Source organism: Leucopleurus acutus, assembly GCF_964270905.1.
Source record: "Leucopleurus acutus genome assembly, chromosome: 13".
NCBI classification, from domain to species: domain Eukaryota; kingdom Metazoa; phylum Chordata; class Mammalia; order Artiodactyla; family Delphinidae; genus Leucopleurus; species Leucopleurus acutus.
This window is the reverse complement of record NC_139155.1, coordinates 29368327-29390564: the sequence shown is the minus strand read 5'-3', so window position 1 is coordinate 29390564 and position 22238 is coordinate 29368327. Positions and strand designations below refer to the sequence as shown.

General features: G+C 46.2%; 1 protein-coding gene across 1 annotated transcript; it reads left to right on the top strand.

The window, feature by feature from the left end:
* Positions 1 to 921: 921 nt before the first annotated feature.
* LOC309970942 (uncharacterized protein) lies at positions 922 to 22209 on the top strand (the record flags this gene model as incomplete). Its single annotated transcript, XM_082853711.1, has 3 exons — positions 922 to 972; positions 1593 to 2362; positions 22108 to 22209. The coding sequence occupies 3 exons, from the start codon at positions 922 to 924 to the stop codon at positions 22127 to 22129; spliced, it is 843 nt and encodes a 280-aa protein (XP_082709837.1). The 3' UTR covers positions 22130 to 22209.
* Positions 22210 to 22238: the final 29 nt, after the last annotated feature.

The window sequence follows — 22238 nt, the reverse complement described above, 5'->3', positions numbered from 1 at the left end:
AAAGTGTAGGCAAAAACCCACATGCTATCTTAGTCCTCTGTGGGCTTTGGTATAGGATTTCAGAAATCTAGGTACAGAAGGAATCAGGCAAAGGTCATCTGATCGCACAGAATCTTTGTTTTTGACATCAAATTTTGTGCCTAGATCTTTATTTCTATTATCAGTTCATATGTCCTGCTGATTTTCTTTTCTAATTAAGCATTACCTTCCCACTAATAAAAACAGTACTCCAGTATAGGGGTAAGAGAAGACCTATTGAAACATTGCTCTAACAGAGGTCTTGCAGTGATGAGTAACAGAGGAAACGTTTTTGGCCAATCAGAACATTTCTCTGAAAAAAAGAAGACAGCAAGGGCACTTTGGTCAGAGGGCAGTGATCTTTTCAGAATCAGACTGAACCTGATCCAGGGACATGGACCAACATGGGAGTTACGGGGTCCTCAGAGCCAGTCTCCGTTGCTGTACTTCATTACATCGTTCCTGTGAAAAGAGTGATGAGAGTGAAGAAGCTCTGTGACAATTCACACGAGCAGGCGACCCAGGTCTTCAGTGGCTGATGTGGTTGGTGGGGGTCATTCCCAATCACTACCGAATCATTCCTCAATCCAAAGTCCCAGAACTCTCAATATAAAACGTGGTAAGCAGGAGTTCTCTCACAATCCGAGTTCTGAGTAAACTCTACACAAGGTCTTTAAGCAAAACCACTTGCAAACCTTCCTGAATCCCTATCTGTCCTATAATGTAGAAACACCCCTGAGGGGTTACATTCCTCAGTTGCCTGGGGTTGCAACTGAGTGGCCTGAATAGGTCCACTTTTGCAGCCCCAATACAAATAGTCAAAGAGATTAAAATACCACTATATTTTGTATGAACTGAAGACATTCCACCTTACTCTTTTCACCATCCTTAATAGAGAATTGCATGCCAACGTCATCTCTCAGTGTCTTTCCCCTCATCAACTGTCGAATTTTGGTGAATAACGAGAAAATGCACATAAGCATCTGAATGCATACATGTCGCTTAACAAAAATATAACCCCCTGAAATGTAATTACCAGGTTAAAAAAAATGCACCCAGTTTCAGAGCCTATCACATCTCGCGCCTCGGCGCGCAGTTCCCCCAACACTGCTCCTGTTGTGTCAGATAGTGGCAGTGTTGAGCCCGGGAGCCGGTGCCGAGCCCGCGGCGGTCCCCGCGGCAGCCCAGTCTCCGCGGCGGACTCCGGCGCGCAGAGCCACTGGGCCTCGAGGGCGTAGGGGAGCGGGAGGGGCGCGAGGGCGGCGAGGGGTCCCCGGTCCGCCTCCACGAAGTGTTTTCCTTCTCCCCGGGCACAAGCCCCACTCCCTCCAATTGATCGAAATTCACAGAAATTCACCGCAGGAGGGTGAAGGGAGAGGTCGCTCGCCTGTTACTGGCTGTGCCTCCCCCGGCTCAAGTCGGGGAAGCGGCCCCCGATCGGCTGTTCGAGCGGTGTGGGTTCCCGCATCCCCTCCGAGGCAGATCGCGGGGTGGCTGTCCCCGTTCGGCTCCGCCGCGCTGCCGCTCCGATCCTCCCCCTCCCCCGCCCGCGCCCTCCCCCTTCCTTTCACTAGGACTCCGGGACTCGGGAGAGGGCGCGGGAGGCAGCCACTCGGGCCCGACCCCACTCCAGCGCTCGCCGGGGACGCGGGCGGGTGGCGAGGGGACGCGGCGGGGGCGCGGGTCGGGCGCGGCCATGGAGCGGCGGCGGCGGCGGCGGCGGCAGCACTAGCGACCGCGGGCGGACAGGCTGGCGGGCTGGGCCGCCGGGCGCCGCGGACCGAACTGCACAGCTCAGCAAAAGCGCCCTCGCCCTCCGCGCGCCGCCTCCTGCGAGCCCGAACCCGGCAACATTTTTTAAGGCTCCAATCCATCCTTTGAAGAAAAGAAAAAAAAATAGCATTGATTGGAGAGACTGGGATATATATAATTTGGGGGGTGGGGGGGCTCCTGCTAAAATTAGACAGGCCCGCGGCGCGCGGTGTGCGAGTGTGTGCGTGCGGGCGTGTGTGTGTGAATGTGATTACTCCAGGACTCCTCGGGCTCCGGAGACGCCATTTTCCCCCTTGATATCTCTCTCCGTAAATCGGTGGCGCGGCGCAGGCGGCAGCGCCGGGCGGGAAGCGCGGGGCCGGCCGGGGCGCCCGCCGCTCGCCTCCGCCTCCGGGCGCCCGGGGGCCCCGGCGCCCCCCGAGCGAGGGTGGCCAGCCCGCGGCTCGCCGTGTGACAGATGCTCATCGCCATGGAGTTGCCGCAGCAGCACCTTCGGGGGCTCGGGCGAGCGACGGGAGCCGGGATCTGAGCGAGCGCCGGGGCCAGCGGAGCCGGAGTCGCCGGGACGTGGGTGAGCACGCGCGGCGACCTTGGCCCGGGAGCCCGGCGCCCAGCCTCCAGCCACGCCGCGGGCCGCCGCACGCTCGGGGTCGGGGGCGGTGTGTGTTCCCTGCATGAAAAAGTTAAAGCTGCCTCGCCGGGGCTTTGACTTTGCACCGATGGGAAGGGGGAGACCGGGCCGAAGGGGCGGGATGCCGGTCCCGGCGAGGCTGCCGAGGATGGGCGCGATTACGGCCCGCCGGCGGTGGGCAGAGATGCTGGCTCATTTGAAGTGACTCGTTGGTGGCGGCGTTGGGCTGGAGGTCTGGGACCTTATTGAGTTTGGCCTAATCTGATCCCCCCCCACCGCCCCCGACCCCGGCCTTCTCCCTCCCCACGCCTTTTGCACCCTCCCTCAGTCCGGCCGCTGACTGCCGGGGCTGGCGGGTTTGGCGTTGGCGGAGTGGACTAGAGAGGGGGAGGGGGGAGGGAAAGGGGTGGGAAGGCGGCAGGATATTTTTTTCTCTCTCTCTTTGTAACTTGCAGGTTAAGTGGAGCTAGAGAGCTACATTGTATCTAGTTAGATTTTTTTGGGGGGGTGGGGGGGAATGTATCAGAATCTAACGTGTCGTTAATAGAAAGAAGAACAGGGAAGAAGTGGTCCAGCCGGCTAAGGTTGGTGTGTGCTTGCGTCGTGGCTCTGTGTTAGTCTTTTTCTTAAAATCTTAATCAATGGATCTGAGTCTCTTTCTCGTGCTCTCCGGTTTGGGGACTCTGAAAAGACAGGAATTCCCTTAAAAGCAGACGAATGCCTTTTTTGAAAGCACGCATTGTGTGTGTTTCTAGAGGAGCCGTGGTCTTGGGAATTAACGACAGGCTTCCCCGTTCGGTGGTTTCCAGTGGGAAATAACTCTTGAAAGGGAACACTTCAGTATCGATTTATTGTTTTTGTCTTTCAAACGATTATCTCTTTGACTAAAATACTGTAGAAGTTCCACAGAGACAAAGTCAGGTAAACTGGACTGGGCAGATCTTTAGCAAGATGGTGATAACGCTGATGCTGTTTTTGGTGTGTATTTGTGATGGAAGCATTGTTGGGTAATAGCAATTTCTGATCGGTAGAGCATGCTGGCTCTACAAAAATAAGGAACTAACGAAATGCTGTCTTCCAGTCCCCATCCCCTACAGGCTGCACACACCCCTCCTATCACAACCCACACCAGTTACAATTCTGAAATAGGATCCAACTGGAAGTATTTTCTTTGGAGATCGGAAAGTTGTGCAGTTGGAAGTATGAGATGAGGCTAGAGGTGCTGGGAGTGTGGGGAGCGGGTTCTTATTGCCCCCTGATGCTGCATTTATTCTTTATGTGTGTCTCTATGGGTTCTGAGGGTGTGTATGTTGGTCTAGGAGGACTGTTCAGGGAAGGATTTCCGATTCGTTTCCGCTTCAAATAAACTGTCCTGATAATCTCATGGTTGACATCTAATGCTAAAAGGCCAATTTGTGTTTCTCTGTATCCCTGCAGAAGCTCTCCTCCGACAGGGCAGTTTATTTTGGAATTCTACCACAGCTACTTTTCCTTCCAAGCTTCCCCGTCCCCTTCATCACTATCCACATCTTTTTTCCTAAAGTTAGTTGGAGTCTATGGTATTTATGGAGATACTAATATTACTTATTTTCCTCTTACATTATTTGTTATTCTCTTCCTTTTCATTCCTTTACTCTTCATCCTGTTTTTCTTCTTTTCCTGTAGTTTTATGCAAAAACTAACTTCATAAAGTCGCTATTGCCAAAACTATCTGGCAGTCCTGCCCCATCTTTTACCCTCCTGTAGTTTACACAGGTAAATCAGATGTGCCCTTCCTAATCCATCCTTATCCTCAAAACGTGTGTGTATGTGTGCACACACACACTCGTGTGTTTTGGAGGGGCAGGAGTCGTTTGGGAAAGAAGGACGTGGAGAGGAGAGGAAGGGTGTTCTATGCAGGCCACATCTGCAACACTGGGGCCAGACCAGGATGGTCTGGGAGAGTTATCCTCACACACCCCAGTTGGATGTTGTCTGGCTGGGATAGGGAGGCGGAGCCAGCTGTCCAGGGGCCTGTGAGGGAGGAGAAAGTTTGTAGCACTTTAAAATGTAGCCAGTTTACAATCCCAGGTCACTCCCTCCCCTTTCTCCTGCTTTCTGTGGTTTCTGCCATCCCAAGACTAGTGGAGGGAGGAGTGATATCTTTTGCCCTGACTTGGAAGTCCCAGGTTTCAGTTAAGCTGAAGATGCAGTATTTTCCTCTGTACTTAATTGCTTTGCCTGCTACCAAAGAAGGGCTTCAGGACAGATCAGAAGAGTATGGTTAAACACCATACTCTTTTTTGCAAAGTTTGCAAACTCCAGGGTATACGTAGCCTGAGAAGATAGGAGACCAGGTACTCAGAAAGTGCTGCTTTGCACACCATCTCCCCTCCCCCATTAAGGAAATAAAAGTCTTAGTCTTTGGAAGTTGAATTGGTGTTAGAGCTGGGCTCTGGGAGCTGCTAGCCACTATAGTAACCTGAGCGGGGCTGGGGGGAGGAGGTGGTGAGTGAATGCTATTGGGAGCCAGAGGAGGGAAACAGACTTGTCTACCTTAGCAGGGAAAATAGATGTGTCACTGGAATAAACAAATTGGAGGTGGGGGATGGGATGGCTTGTAGTGAACATAAGGAGGAGTGGCTGAGAGGCAGTGATGTGGTTCCGAAGGGGGCCACTCAGAGCCTGGGAGAAAATATCAACTGCCTTATATGTTCACGAATGGGGTAGGCAAGTGAAGGAGTGTAATCCAATCTTTCGTATGTTAACATCAGAACATCCCATAGGAAGGCACTGCTGGCAGGCCCAGTTCTGGAGTTCACACAGGGGAGTCCTAGGGGTGTACCTGAGTGAACCAAGGAGCCCCTTTGGTGGTGCCACGAGGGCTTCTGGTCCTGTGAGTGCATTTATTATTCATGGCAAGCTAGTTTGTAAATCACCTGACCTAAATGAGGGCTGGGGGCAAAGAGAGAACAGTGCTTGGAATCTCTGTAGAAAGTTTAGTTGAAAATGGTCAGTGGGGAGAGGCAGGAGTTTGCTGAAGAAGAAATAAATAGGTAGGCACTTTCCTCTGGATTCTTGATTCCATTTCTGCTGTTATCTTGACTTTCAATTCCATTAGGAGCGGAATCAATACTTCTCTGGCACAAAAAATGTATCTCTAGGAGGGCAGAGTTCTTTCAACCTGGTCATTATTTTTAGTTGTACTTTAGTCTCTGCTCTGAAGCTTCTATATGATATGCAAAAGGAGGAAGATGAGAGGTGGCTGGCTGGATGGAACATCCTTTCTGAAATCTTGTAGAGACACTGAAACTTGGCTGGGCCTCAGCGGCCCAGAATGCCAGTTTTTCCCTTGGAGACTTGAAGTTTTAATTGAAACCAGATAGCTATCAAGAGTGGACCTGGCCAAACAAAACCTTGTTTTCTTCACTGCTCAGGAATGGGAAATAAATAATTTTTTGCTGATGGCATTTCAAGTTGCTTCAGTTTTGCTCCTGCCAGAAGAATGGGGTAAATTATTATTAACACATTAACATTGTAAGAAGTTGCAGTGCCTTAAAAAATGAGATAACGTTACCGAGTTTGCTTAGAGACCCACTGTGTGCGAGAGGTCTATTTGGGGGTGGAGGTGGAGACAAGAGGCTGCTCTTGTCCTGGAGGGGTGGCAGCACTGCCCTGAGAAAAGGAGGCTCATAGAGTCCTGGCCACACATCACTATGCCTGGTCCTTGGGTTGCTGTGAAGAAGTGAGCAAAACAGTCCAATTCCATTGCTATCCTATGGTATATTGTGAAACCTGGCGAGCTTCCCAAAATGTTTTGGGTCAGGATTGAATAAGGAGTACAGCCATCAGACCTATTGCCATAGGTGTGAGCTTCATTTAGGGTTGTTTCTAAAGGAAACCCTGGTGTTTCACAAACTCTCCATGAAGTTGCAGACACTTTGGGCAGCCAAAGGCTTGTTAAGTGTAGAAAAGTAAACACCAAGTTGCCCGCAGAGTGTACTACTTCATAAATGCAGGGGAAAGATGCCAACTTACATTCTTGTTTGGCTCTAAGTATTTATTTCCATTTTCACTTAGCCTACTACTAGATTCTCATGCCTCCTTAGACATACTAGGTTGGGGCAATATGAAGTTTTTGGGGAAACTGGTGACCTTAGATAACTGAGTCCAACTTAGTGGCCCTTACATTTCACATCTGGAATTTTCAGAGTCGGGTCAGAACAGCTTCCCTTTCAGAGTTGGTTTTTTATCCCCTTAGAGAGTACCATCTAAGGTTGAGGAAACATTATTTTTTTAATGGCCTTTGGTGTGGAAACCTGCAGTTGACTTCCTATCCAGTTCAGAGCAAATAATGCCAGGGTCAAATGGAGAATGTGAGCAGCCCTGAAGTCCACAGGATCTCTTGGGAGGAAGCAGCTACCCCTCCCCAGGAGCTAATGATGGATTGTGATCTGCAGATCCATGAGAAATAATTACAGGCAAAGCCAGCTGAGCTAACCCCCAGGCAGGCAGAGGCTTCTACCTTTCCAAGTGCTGGGAAGGGAGAGGGGATGAATGGAGAGCAGATAAGAGTTTCAGAACTTTGCCAGCTTGGAAAAATGTTTCTTTGACCCAACTTATCTTTTCCTATCAAAACATACTCCTTTTTATATGCATGGCACTTTTTTCTTTTCAAAAACATCTTTATACCACATCTGCCCCCTTGATTTTCTAAAGAGGGAGGCTTACTAAGCATTTTATCCCCTTTCAGAAGATGAGGCCATTGATGTGCTGACTTGCTGAAATGATACAAGTTGGTGGCCCACATGGGACCAGATGGCTCTGTTAAAGTGTGAAGAGCATCACACCTGAAGTGACAAGATCTGCTTTGGATCCTGTCCCTACTATTTCCCAGCTAAATGTCCCTGGAAAGTTATTTAACCTCTTTGAGCCTCAGTAAACTAATCAGTAAAATAGGGATAAAATATGCTTACCCTGACTACTACATAGGGGTTCTGCAGATTAAATAATACCAGCTAATTTCAGTAATTGAACTCTGAGAGGATTTCCACACTGCCTCCTGGAAACTGATGTCTGGGATTATTGTCACCATTGCTTGGAGGTTAATAACCTCTTGGCTTGACCAGAAATGCCTGTAGAGGCCCCTTGTGTTCTAAGACAGTCAGGGAATAGTTGTTTTGTGCTCCTGAGTTGACCAAAGGGGGAAAAAAGTGTGTACAGTATATGTATTTTTAAATCAGTTGAATTGTTGGACGCCTACTTTACATATACATCTGAGACTCAGAGTCTCAGATAGTATGCAATTTTGACTCAAGGATGTATTGGTGCTCAGGAAATGCTCTTTGAGTTAAGAATGAGAAGGAGAAAGAAAAAGACATGGAGACACACAGATAGGAGAGGTAATGGGTGGCGAGTGCGAGGGGGAGAGTTTTCATCAGGGAGCCACAGTGGCTGAGAAATGATATTCAAGACAGAATTTGTACCCTCTCTAAAGAACAGAACTGAGAGCAAGATTGCATCTGTCCCGACAAACCCAGCAAGTCCTCTCGAATCAGGGAAGTTCTTCACAGTCCATTTGCTGTCTGACTCTTCTGTATTGCTCCTCTTTCTCTTTCCCACGATTCCTGGCTCGCCCTGTCCAGCAGCCTGTACCAGGCACCTTGCAGCACTCTCGGGTGAACCCCGTTTTATGCAGCACGCACAGGCCTCTGCTCCCATCAGACTGATTTCCTTGCTGACCCTGGGCACTATGTACACTTGTCCACCTCCACACCTCTGCTCCTTCTGTATCAACGACTCCTCTCTGGAAGGTGTCCCTATTGGTCCCTTTTAGCCAAAGTGTCTACCTCTTCGGACACCTGACCAGCTCTTAGCTCTTCACTGCCTTCTCCAGAGCCCTTCAGGACTAAAGTACTTGCCGGGCATCTGGCACGTGCTGCTTTGTTCTTCATTGTCACTCACCTCTCCAGGCTGTGAGTCCTTGAAGGATGGGGCCAAGTTTGCCCCACAAAGCCCTACTTATGAATGATTTCTGTTGCATGAGTAAATCACAGAATTTATGCAGAGGTAGAATATTAAAAGTGAATGTTGTTTAAGATACACTAAAGCTCTGCATGGTGAAGCAACACAACGAGGACCTCTTAGACAAAGTGAATAATAAGTACTTATGTCAACGGCTTTTCATACTTTTGGCTATCTTTCAGGGGCAATCGCCCACTCTCCTTTTCTCCCTCAAAGCCTAAGAGTTAATGTTTTACTGCATGTTACATCCTATCAGTCACTGATTCACTCATTCATTCAATCATCAAAATATTTATTAAGTACCTACTAGAGCCTCCTCGCCCCTCTCGCACACATAGCTCTTGACTTTCTCTGAAAATTCCAATTGCATTTTTTTGTCCACCACACTCATTTTGGCACTTAACCATGCAATCTTCTTTGTTACTTAAGTCCAAGTGCTTCCCACTCCTCGGTGACTGAGTGCGCCTGGCTGCAGTGGAAAAGAAGGCTGAGCAGAGAAATGCACTCAGAGGGGAAAGTTCCAGGGACAGGCTTCTGAGAGGCAGGATGCAGGCTGGGCTGGCTCCCCGTCAGCACATGGTATAGGACAAGCTGCACTGCCTTTCTGCTCCTTAGCTTGAGCCATGGTAAAGAGAAAGAGTTTGGATTGATGTGGAGGGAGGGCCCCTTCTGAAATTCTGTGACTCTATAGGTAGAAGTGTCCTGGGAATTTTAAAGGTTTCTTAAAGCTCAGAACTCCTGGCACCCCAACAACTGTTCACACCACTCCCACTGAGGATCAGTGAACTTTGCTAAGTGTTTGCTGTGGATGAGAGTTACCTTCAGAAGGGGAACTGGGACCAGGAGAAACTCCCTAGTGAGCACCAAAGAGCCAGACTTGGGGACACGGAAAGGAGAGGAGGGGATGGTGAGCTAAGTGTGAAGAAGTACTGTAGTGAATAATGTGGAAGGAAGAAAAGGATTGATCCTCTACATCTTTTGAAAACTGGCCCCCTTTGGTGAAATGACTGAGTTGAGACAACGGGAATGAAGCAGACAAAGACGGCTTCTGGAATATCTAGACTATATTCCCTATCTGGGCTTTGCTACTGCTTCCTGTGCCCAGTAGGCATTTGGAATCTCTGCCATGGTTACTTTCGGACCTCATGGATCTCGGGGGCTAGGCATTGTTTTCTTGTGTAGATTCTGTTGGGCATGAAGGCTAGGGCTGTGCCTGTGCTCCCGGGATGTCTGCTCAGTCCCCACAGCAGAGTCTGCCCTTTCATGGCCTGTGTTCAATAACAATTAGTGAGTTGGTTTGTATGCATTTTGGGATGAAAGCGAGTGACCTGCAGTTTGTCCAAAGCAAGAGGCCTCTGAGATTAGGGTTGGGGTGGAATCAGGAAAGCTGGGTTTTGACCTGAGTTCAGAGGGCATTCTGAGTCACCTAGGAGCACACTGCTTGAGTATTTAGGAAGAGCAAGGCTCTACAAGCTACTGAGATGCTGCAATTACTTTTACTCTAGGACTTGGAATAGAAAAAAAAAAAAGGCAAGGAACTCAATTAGCCTAACTCCGTAAAAAGCAATTTCTTCTTTATTCCTTTTATCTGCCAAAGATTGAGAGTTCTGTCAGTGGAAAGAAACTGCTTGGGGTTTGAACTTGGGCCTGGAAAGATGTAGTTGCTGGAGATGCTGAATTTGATGAATTCAATGCAGTGGCCTGAGAACTCTCATTAGAGGCAATTGGGGCACAGTTGTGCTTGTAGCAAAATAATGAAATCTGGGTGGCAAGTCCCTTGCAGTTGTTGGGTGGTATGTCTGTGACCTATTGTTATTCGAGCAATGAGAGCTTTGATTTTTTTTTTAAAGTATTGATTCATAATGGTGACTAAAAAGGATGATTTGATGTGAAAGCCCTGTGGGCCTTCTCTCTGTTCATTATTTTGTACTCCAGAGCTTGATTACAGTCAGTTTTTGGATCCACATATGTTTATTAAGGTCTCAGCATTGCAATTTGTTCCATTGTTCTTGGCACTGTTGGGTGAGAAAGGTCTGGTATGAGACATGGCTTTTGCCCTTGGAGAATGGACAGTATATCTGGAGAGACAGGCTTAGCTCGAAAGGAAAGCATCCGTCTGAAGCCAAAGTGGGAGCATGATCTACGTGGAATTATGCTATTTGGTTGATCAGGCATAAAGTGCAGTCAGGGAAGGCTTCAAGGAGGAGGTGGTTTTGGGGTTGATGGTGGAACTGAAACAAGGGGACATACTTGGTGGGTACAGTAGCAGAGATGGGACAGAGTTTGAATGTGAATTTGGAATTGCCACAAGGAAACGAATGCTAATCATGAACATGTACTGCATCTGGTAGGAGCAGGGAGGCCTTGATGCAGAAGGTCCAGCTGGCTGATATTGAGGCACAGGTCACCCATAGCAGGCATCTTGCTGGTCTGAGGTTTCCTGACAGCAGTGCGAAGGACAAAATTCAGGGCTAAGTTGGGCCCAGTCTTAGCTGTCCAGAGTTTTCATTCAAACTCCTCAACTTTTCAACCTTCTGATTCAGCAAACTTGGTTTGCTCATTCACATTTAAACATGAGTATGATAGACTCTGATGGTGCTGTGGGGACCTCAAGAGATAGAGAGGAGGTTGTCTCTGTTCTCAATCTGATGGAAGACTCCATGAGAACTCATGAAAACCAGTGGAGGAGCAGCGACAGAGGACAGTCATGTAGGGCTCTGTGGAGTGTCAGTCAGCAAAACAGACAGGATGGGGTCCCGTGAGGAATAGGCCAAGGCTACATCTCCCCTGAGCTGAGATGGGAGCCATGACTGGAGTTTTCAGAATGTGAGGAGGGTAGGTGTGAGGAACACTTCCACGCATGCCATACTGGAGAGAATTCTGACATCTGACTGTCCTTCCCACTACTAGTCCTGTCAGCCACCAACTCTTCAGTCTGGTGTCCAAAAGAGGCACCTTTAGGACAAAAATAAAACTACATATAAACATTCAGAATGGGGATCAGCCATTCTGGGAAACAAAGAAGCTCTGTGATACAGGTACTCATTTCCAGGAGTTTAAAGCATAATTGGAGATTGAAGTTTCAAGTAACAATGCAATATTTAAAAGACCATGCACGAAAGCTGAAGGAGAAATATCACAAAGGACAGGAAATGGAGCCAGTATTTGTTTACTCTCTGGTATGCCTAGCATCTCCTTTGTGGCAGAAGCACAAACATGAAAGTGTCAGATTACACTTTACATTCAAATGACAATAAGCAAAGTGATTGCTGAATCGGATGGTTGAGAAGTCAAGGAATTTGAATTAAGACTGAACAGGTAGTGGGGTAAAAATTAAAGGGCCTTGAAAGAATGACTAGGGAATTTATTATCTGTTTGATTATTCAGTTTAGCTGCATTGCCCTCAGATAAGTCTACCATTTTCATCCCAGTTTACACGTGGTACGGTGGAGGATCAGAGTTTAAGTGACTACTAATGCTGGATATTTAAAGACTGGTGGCATTATGGTTCAATGGAAAGCAAATGACAGTTGGAGTCAGACAGAACTACCTCTGTGATTTCAACAAATACCTCAATTGCAGTTTTCTTATCTGTAAAATGGGTACATCTCAGGGTTAAATCAAAGAATAAACTTAAAGCACTTATTATATACTATTTCCCTCTTCAAAGTTAGGATCATTTTCTTTACCATGTGGATCTTCTTTAATATACTTGGACAAGAAGTATTATGATCACAGTTATTTCTTACAGGCCAACCCTACATATTTAACCTATTCAGGTGCTATTCTGCATATATTATTTACTTTTTTCCTTGGAAGAGTCTGTGAAGAGATTAGGAGGCCGATGAGAAAACTGATGCCCAGAGAATTTAAGTGATGTGGCAAGTCAGATGGCAAACTGGTTTTAGAGCTCCTATGTATAGAAGTAGTTAGGAGCGTTTGGCCAAAAGCTGGGATCACTTTGTGTTTTAGAGACATCATGATCTAAAAGTAAAAGCACAGACTTTGGAATATCATATAAGCCTGAATTTGACTGTGGCTCTGGCACAGGTAGCGTGTGCCCTTGAGCAAATTATTTGCCTTCCTGGACATTTACATTTACATTTCCACATCTTTAAAATGAGGATGGGTCTTCTGCATCACAGGGCTGTTGTTTGGATTAAATTGATAATGGCTGTAGAGGCCATTTGTAGTATTTAACCCCCTCTCACACTACAAGTGTGTGCTTTTCTTGACTGAGTGGAAAAATGCAGGCAACAGGTAATATGCCAAAACCAGAGCTCCATCTGTAAACTTGAGGATTGGCCTAGCCAGTGCTGTGGAGACCTCTCCCCGGGGCCGAAGACCCAGGGCTTGTGCTGTTGTGTTGTGTTATTGGTTCCCAGAGGAGGCACTGTTCTTGCTGCTAGAACTGGAACTGTTGGTTAACAGTGTGCTCTCGGCCTCAGGCCTGGGAATTTGATTCTGCTTCTCTCCGTGTCATGGAGATCCCTGAGCATAGGGACTGATTCTTAGTTTTATGTTAGGTTCAGCCAAGTAGACCTGCAGAACCAGTAAAACCTATGCAGAGGTATAAGGTACCAGCTCTGTCTTTGAAGGGCTTCTGGTCATCAAGTTGAGGAGAGAGGGCTCAGCACCTGAGAAGGTCAGAGCTGGAGGGCCACAGAGTTCACCTCATCACCTCCCGTGTTCTACAAATGAGGATGGGGAGACCCAGGGAGAAAAAAGAACTTGCCTAAGTTCACCCAGCTCCGAATGGCAGAGCAGGGAATTGAGCCTGGAATTCATGGCTGAACTAAGTCTTATTTCCTCCACAAGACAAACTGGGTAGAAGAAGAAAGCGATAGTCAAACATCATCAAAACACTCACGTTAGTAGGTACAAATTAAACTACTTGTTTGTGCTTCCCATTGTAAAGGGAGGTGGAGGAGGTTGGTCTCCAACGCCCAACTCTCGGGCTTTACTTGGGATCTGCAAAGAAAAGGCAACATTTAGCCAAAAGCCAGTGTGGGTGACACAGACTACAGGAGTAAATGAAATTTACCAAAAGTTTTGAATGCCCACTAAGGTGATCCCAACATGATCTTTCATAAATATCTTATTTAATCTTCAATTACTTCTCAAAACAGCCCTTGAGGTAGGATTATTACCCAATTTCCAAATGAAACTTGAACGGTTTAAATGTAATTTCCAAGAACACTACTACTAAACGGAAAAGAGAGGTTAAGTAATGTAAACCTGCGACATTAAATCAGTGCTACTTCCGTTCCTCCTTTCAAGGGGAAACATGGCTTGGACACTTGCTGTTGGACACTTACTGAGTGTGTTCACTGTCTTCAGAACTGTGGCAGAGACCCACTTAAAACCCAGCTGTTAACACTGCAATACAGTTTGCCAAATGCTTTGATAGCAGAATGCCCAGGGAAGTGAGAGCAAGACCACCTGTGAGTGTGAGTGTGTATAAATGTGTGTGTATACATGTGTACACACAAGGGGAAAGGAGGAGAAAAGGAAGGCCCAGCCAGTCTTCATGAAGGAAGTGAAACTTGACCCAATTCTTGAAGGATGACTTAGAGGTAACCAGGTAGAGAAAGAAGAAAGGATGGGCCAGCCAGAAGAATTAGGGAATTATATGAAGTTAAGCAAATCAGTGGGATTTGGGGGAGCTGCCACTCAACAGATGCTGCTGGGGAATGTGGCGGGTGTAGGACTCAGAGAAGGCTGCTTGGAGGAGGTGAACTGTGATCAGGAATGTGCCACACAGGTATGTAATATAAAAAAGCCACTGAGTCTGCTCTTCATTCTCTGCTGGAGACCACTGGTGTGTTTGCAGGGTCAGAGAGCTGTGGCAGAGCTGCCTTTGCCCTCGCTGATTGAGAGCTGGTGAGGGTTGGGTTGCTTGATCACTTTATCCGTGTTTATGGAGCTTTTACTCTGTATGCTTCTGCAGCATGTGGACTTTAGAGACACAACATTCCGAGTCATGGGCATCTGAGTCAAATGGCACCTGGCAGGTCTTTGACACAGCCTCTCACTCAGCATTCACACAGTGAATAATTTGGATCCATGGATCAGGAGCTGTGCCGGGCCCTGGGGTTCCATGGTTAGCTAAACAAACACAGCATGTACCCTCAAGGGCTTCCCATTTAGTGGGGCAGGCAGAGTTGAAACCAAGAGTAGTACAAGTATTAATTATAAAATATAGTAAGTGCTAGGAAAGAAAAGCTCTATGCTCTAATGGCACAAAACAGGGAGTCCTGATGTGGTTTGTGAAGCTCAGGAAGTACCCTTTGACCTGGGCCTGAGTAATGAAGAGGTGTTAACTTGAGGGAGCAGAAGAGGATCCCAGACACATATAAAGTCCCCCAAGAGGAAAAGGCCACTTCTGACTCCCCACCTAAATACCTCAGAAGACATATAGGGAGATGAACGCTCAACCACCCCAAAGCCAAAATCAGACAGATGGTCAGTCTCTTGCCAGAATCTGAGAAGGGATTTCTTATAACCGTAGCCAATGAGCCTAAGTTGAAGATGCAGCTGCTTTGCTATCTGTTGCCAGGTAGGCTTACACTCCATCCTTTTACACAGTTTGTCCCCCTAAGATCAGAAACTCAAATTTCTGTCAATAAGAAAAATAGGCAGTCATCAGATCTACTGCACAGACAACTTTAATAAAACAACCAAAGACTGTCTTCTCCCTAACATCATTATACATATTCTCAAAGTCTACAGCTTTCAGAGAACAAATGGGCAAGACTGGAGGAGGGAGGTTTGCGAGGAGTCGTTGACTTCTGGGCAGAGATGTTTCCTCAAGGAAAGTTCTGAGGTAGACATAAAGAGTCTATGTGACAGTGCACATTGTGGATTTCAGCTGCTCAGAGTTGCAAAGAATCTGACAGAAGAATCCCCTTTTAGTCACACAAAAGAGTAGTAGGTAGATGTCTGCTATCAGTTGTGTAAATGCTTAACACCCTGTTCTCTTGATTTTTTCTAAGCCCTGATTTGTTAAGTTTGCTGATTCTTGTGGTGTAAACACTCCTACCATAGCCAATTTTCAAGCTATCAACTTGACACCACAGAAAGTGGACCTGGGATGAGACTCACATGGGTGGGCTCTCATGAGCCCCAACATACCACTGTTACTATTCACTAGGAACTGAGGTGACCAGATCACTGATAATAGTGATAGCTCTGAGAGAAGGACTTGACTGACTTCAGGATGGATGGATGGATGGAAGGTAGCAGTCTAGTGCTTTCTCTATAGACAAGACTGCCCTGCATGGCTTTTTCCTCAGAGCATGAGTGAAGAGAACTAATCAAACACAAGACCTTAGGCGAGAAACACTCAGAACAAGGAAAAAAGAACAGTATTGTGATATTATTTACTACAATAGCAAAATAAGAATTTTAGATAGCTGCCAGACATCTGCAACAGGAAGAGGCATGACCCCCGGTGGAAAAGGAACATAAAGTAACAAGGAGAGAGAATGCTGAGATGAAAAAGCATCAGAATTAACAGAAAGAAGGATGAATAAGGTTAGATTCCAGGGATACAAAATGTGCAATTGCAAAATTAAACATCCACAGTGAAGTCAATAAAGGCAAAGGGAGGATGGAAGACAGAATTAAATTGGTGTTATGGACCTTAGATTAAGGAATGCTCTCCCACAATGCAAAAAACAGTGAGAGAGAGAATGAGAGAAATGGAGAACAGAGATGAGAATTCTAAACTGAGGTTACAGGAAAAAAATTAGAAGCCAGAACCACTGAATAGAAGAAATAACTAAAGGAATAATTGAGGGGAACGGTTCTGAACTAGAAATAACCTGCACTACAGATCCAAAAGACACACTATATTCCAGGAAAAATAAAAGAAGTGACATCCACACTACTCATTTTGTCATTAATAAAATTCTATTACAGTGAAAAAAAAATCTGCAATTAGAAAAGCATGAAACAAGTTACCGACAAAGGAAACAAAAGCAGGCTGGCTTCCATTTTCTCTTCTGTTACTGCAAATGCTAGAAGACATTCTACAGAGTTTTAAGGGAAAAGGTTCTGACCTGAGGATTGTATAGGCAGCTCAGTGTCTTCTACATGTAAAGATGAGAGAAGTGTCCAGCCTTATGGGGTCTGCAGAGTAAGGAGCTGAGGTAGGACTGAGGATGAGGAGTTTGGGGGGGAGTTTGGGAAAGGTCAGGAATGAGGCAGCAAACTCTTCCTATATTTGTCATTGTTTGCCTTTAAGACCTTATGAGGTGCATTTGCTATTAAAAAAAAATTTACAAGAAGCATATAGTTCCATTAGAAAAAAAATAAAAGAGATAAAAACTATAACCTAATGAGGAAGACCAGGAAGACATTTTTTCTCATTTCATTGATGAGACACCAAGGCTGAAAGAGGGCTTATGAGGGCTCCTAAGTGGCAGAGCTAGGTCCAGAATCCGCATCTTTTGACTCCTGTTATATATGCCAAGGGCTGTATTGGTTCCACCATGTTGACACTTTGGAAAGCAGTGGTCAGGGTGATGATGGCCTGAATGTGCCCTGGAAGCAAAGCAGATGGGAGAGGTGGATGATGCTGGGAAGCCCAGCCCAAGCTAGTTTGTTTATTTATTAATTCAGTCAACCAACATTTCTTGAGTGCCCATTATGCACTGGGTACTGTGCTAGGCATTGGGATTGCATAGATGAATAAAATGCCACTGATGTCTGTTCTTAAGAGACTGAAAGTAAAACTGTAAGGGAGAATTCCCTTTAAACATAGAGCAGTAGTGCTCTTTGGTCAAGTCAGTTGGTAAGGGTAAGCACATAGGCAAAGCCTAAGCCCATCAGAACTGCCTGGAGGCCTTGGTACCAGCCAGAGTGCTGGGCCCCACCATAGGTGGGGCCTGAGAATTTGCATTTCCACCAAGTTCCAGGATTAGTAAGAGTTCCCTCAAGGCTGCAGGTAGTAAATGTGTTCTAGACTAGGAAAAATACTTCCATTTTGTAGATCATGGAGGAGAGAGGATGTACTTACTCCCTGGGACTTATTTGGGTCATGAAGCACATGGAGCCAAGCAGGATTCCCCTGGGCCCTCAGGCAAATAATTCTGTAGGCTCACACTACCCACTTTGGTCTATGGCTGTGCAGTGTATAATCACACAATCTTGAGTATGGAACAGACCTTGGCCCTGCTCAGTTCATTGCTGGGATAAGTATGGAGTAAGGGACTTAGAGTGACTTGTCTAGCATCTCACGGTCAGTGAAAGGCAGGCCTAGTCTTTGGACTGCTCTCTCAGTGTTCTTTCCCAAGCACATCACAGCCCCTCTCCTCTCCCCTCTATTCTCCTGGAACCTGCTGAGTGGTCATTTCCTAAGCAAGCATTATTGTTCCTATGCTGCTCCTCTCATTTCAAGTCCTGCAAACAGCCACAGAAGGGTTAACTTTTGTTGGCCTGAAAGCCTGAGCCAGTACAGAGTGTCCATTGTGCGCTGCCCCCTCTGGAGTCATTGCTGGCTGCTGGAATGTGACAAGGCAAACCGTTTTCACCTTGCTCTTGTTTTCACCCTCCCCTGTGAGTGCGTTGAGTGAACGTGTGCGTGTACTCACAGGACACGTTGGCAGTAGTGCCACAAGAGGACTCACAGTGGTCTCTCTGATGCACCAAAAAATGGAACTGTGTATTTGGGGTGGTAGGTACGTGCTGGGAGAAGGCAAAAGGAGAACAACAGCCTTGTGTACTTGTGAAGTAAACAAATGGGTTATGTTTCTTTGCTCTTTACTTTTGAAAGTGTCTCTCTTGCATGTGGTCATGAGGGGCATAGACAGTGAACTGTGCAGGGGCCGCCTGCCTGGGTGGAGCTACAGTTGGAGTAGTTTGAACCACAGGACTTTGATGAGCTGTCAGGGGCTAATTCATTTTCATTCAGAAAGAACTCCATGAAGTCCTCCATGTGCCCATCCTGCGCTGGGTGCTGAAGCAAATGTAAGTGTTGTACAGTTACAGTTGGTCTCAGCTTGAGCATGAATTGCAATAGAGTAAGGAAAATAAGAGTTGTGTACTGAAACAATGAGAAGACAGTGTATGACTAGTATTTAGTTACAAGCTCTGCAGCTGTGAGCAGTGTTAAGTCAGGCCAAGGAGTGAGTGCTGTGGTCCAGAGTTTGCAGTATGTTGCCATGGAGAAGTGAAGACTTGGGCATGACCTTGAAATGTGGGAAGGCTTGGGATCTGTTTGTTCATTTGCTCATTCATTCCTTCATGCAACAAACATTTGGAGAATACCAGTTGTATGGCAGGCATCACCTGCATGGTTGGAAGAAGGTATAAGAAAATATTCTACAAAAATATCAAGGCAGAAAGAACTCTGTGTGTGTGTAATGCCACTGTGGAGACTGGTGTGACTTGATAGGGAATGCAGCTTGTTGGCTAATGAGCCCTAAGACTGAATTCTTAAGGTAAACCAGTAGGGAAAATCTGGAATTGATGTGCTCCTGGATGGGATTATTTGAAACTGCATTACTGTTTCATCTCTAGTTTTTATACTTGCGCTGCCCTGGTTTGTCCTCATGCAACAAGAATTGAATTTCAGCCGAGCCTCTTTATGGTCCCCCTGCCTCTAATATCAGGTTCCCTTAATTCAGCCCTCACACCACATGCCGGAATTATCTTTCTAAAGCATAACTTTAATAATACCCCTTCCCTACTGACATCCCCTACTTAAATGGCTTCCCATTACCTTTAAGATAAAATCCAGCTCATTAGCGTGCCATTCAGTGATGTCCATGATCTGGCTGTAACCTTTTATCTCCAGCTATACCTCTTACCAGTCACCACATTGTACCACACCTCCTAGCCAAACCTCAGCTTTCTCTTTCCTGAACATAACCCTGTGTGCTCCTGCCCAGGCCTTGCCTCATGCTGTTCCTTCTGTTTGCCATGTCTTCCTTCCCACTCCACTTATTGAAGCCCCTCAAGGTCAGAGCCATATCCTATGCTCTCTTGAGGACTTCCTGTGTAGTTTCCTATCTATCAGTCTACACCTTGCCCAAGTGGAAAACCCTTTCTCTTCCCTTTGTTTCTATCCCTTATATAAAAATCTGTTTTGTTTTTCAAATCGTTCTTCAAGAGTGTAACCTCCTTGAGGAAAGAGATTGTATTTAAATTGTGTATCTTAGGATCTTGACTGGAGGAGAACTGAAAAAAAATTGTTGAATATTCTTTTTTTTTTTTTTTTTTTTTTTTTTGCGGTACGCGGGCCCCTCGCTGCCGTGGCCTCTCCCGTTGTGGAGTACAGGCTCTGGACGCGCAGGCCCAGCGGCTGTGGCTCACGGGCCCAGCTGCTGCGCAGCACGTGGGATCCTCCTGGACCAGGGCACGAACCCACGTCCCCTGCATCGGCAGGCGAACTCCCAACCACTGCGCCACCAGGGAAGCCCTTGAATATTCATTTTTTGTGGATCTCTTACTATTTGAGTTTCAAGTTTTGGAACTTTGTCTTCTATATTAATTAGTTAATGATTTATACTACTAAATATAAGAAACTGTGAAGTGAGTCATTTTTTAAAGGGAAGATACTTTCTCAATATAGATAATTTATCCACTTCGTACTCCTATCTATTCCTCTAAAGTTTAGAATTTACTTTCTTTTCTCTCATCACAGAACCTGCAGTAGCTATTGACCTACTCTGGTTCAAAGGTCCAAATAGATTTAGTTTAGGAAATTTTATGGAGAATATACCTCAGCTTTTGCTCTGACCAAAGGACGCTTTACTGGTAGGTACCAGGGAATTAAAATGTAACACTGGAGATTCCTGCCAGAGGGAGTAAACCACTGAACACTGTTGCCGTAAGAAACATGGCTACCAATTTGTATGGTTTTTTGCTCAGTAGAGGTAAATAGGGACAGGTTCTCAGGCATCTTGATGCCTCCAACAGCAGTGTGTTACCTGACACTAGTAAGAGAGGCCTCAATGAATGTTGACTTGAATATGACTTTTTAAAACCTATGTAAGGTTTTGGGCAGGTAGGCAGATCAGTCTAGATGAGACAAGAATCTCACAAGTAAAGGAAACATAGTGTCATCTGGTCTAACTACCCTCCTCTGCTCCTAAGTGGGGACTTGGTCCCTTTTGTAGCATGGGGCACAGGTGGCAGTCCAGTGTTTGCTTGACAACTTTGGGAAGGAGCCTCATGCTCTCACCAGGCAGCCACTTCTCTTGCAGAAGTGCTGCATTCATTGGGTTTTCCCCTAAGTGGAAGCAGTTGTAAACGTGTCTTTCTGTGGGGCTGCGCAGTTTCCAGGAGCTGAGTATGTTCCTGGGCTTCTCTGGGGAGCAGGGTCCATGTTGAAGCCCTGCTGCCTTGCTGGCTGTCTTCCTCACAGGGCGTCAGCTGAAAATGTACTGATTCCAGTGGGAGGAAGTACCCGTTCGGTTTCCAGTTCTTGGCTGTTCTGAATGTATGTTTGCAGGCATTTTTGGCGTTTTCTGGTGGGCACATTTGCTGGTCAGTTCCTTAAATTGATGGGTTCAAAGGTAGCAGCCTAAGGTATGCTGTAATGCCTTCTGCTGACTGTTCAGACATTTGTGAAGGCTTGGATGTAATCTTACCTACAGCCAGGGGTAGAAGGAGATGATGTCTTGAAGTTGAGGGCGGCCCCAGGGCTTGAGGTTTTTCTCTTGAGAATGAGCATTTGGGCTTTCTTTTGAGCTTTAAAAATGATGAATATGAAATTGAGAATAATGGGACATGGAGTGAATAAGGGTGAAGGATAGTTTAGCTGATCCTATGATGGTTTGGTGAAGAGGAAGGCAGAATAAAAAATCCTGGGGGGATTCCTGGCACTTCCAGAGGCCTGTGAAATGCTCCCTCTCTCCCCTCTCTTTTTTGTTGTCATGTAGACATACGGCACTTTATTTAAGGTCTAGGAAGGGAATTAAAACTGTCTCGGGTGACTATTTTTATCTAAATGATTGATAATGATTAAATAACTTCTGTGTTGGAGACATTTTTAGCATTTGTTTTGCATTAATCACAGCATTAGAAGTAATTTCTCACTGAACTCTTTTTGTTTTCCTTTTACAAGCCTTCACCTAAGCTTTGCATTTGTTTATTTTAAGAAATAAAGACAAGACTTGTGCCTGATTAAAATAATTCATAGTGAAAGATAATAAAGGAAGAATGGTCCAGAAGTTCTTCTTCTGAGGGGATGGAGAGATTGGCCCAGGCAGCCCAGGGTTGTGTTCAGCTTTGCAGACTGTTCTTCACATGTGAGAGGGAAGTTGTGCAAGAAGCCAGCCAGATGCAGTTTCCACAGACCTGAGCATCAGCACTTAGACCTCCTTTCATCATGGTTGGCTTTGATGGTGACTCAGCCAGCTGTGGCTTTAGTATACGAAGCATCTAGCTTGTTATTGGACTGGAGGACTCACCTCTCTTATCTTTATCCTTGGGCCCACAACCATAAAAATTAATAACAATTCAATGGAAGGCTGTGTGTGTGTGTGTGTTTCCCCCTCTACTCCAATATAATATAATTTGGGGATGTGCACTTTCTGGTTTGATTTATTTCCAATCATTTTTTTCTGATGCCATAGATAAGTGAGGTGGGATGGGGCTTCTGGAACTTAGTTTGAGTTACCTTTGAGGTCATTTTCCTTCCTGCCATGGCTAATTATCTCTCTGCTTCTCAGTTGCAGATCTGATCCCTTCTGAACAACCTCCATCCCTGGGACTCTGAACCCAGCAGCTGGACCACTTTCTCCTTGGAATTTTGGGTGCCCTTTCTTCTCACCTTTCCCTTTTCCCTTTTCCCCGTCCCCCT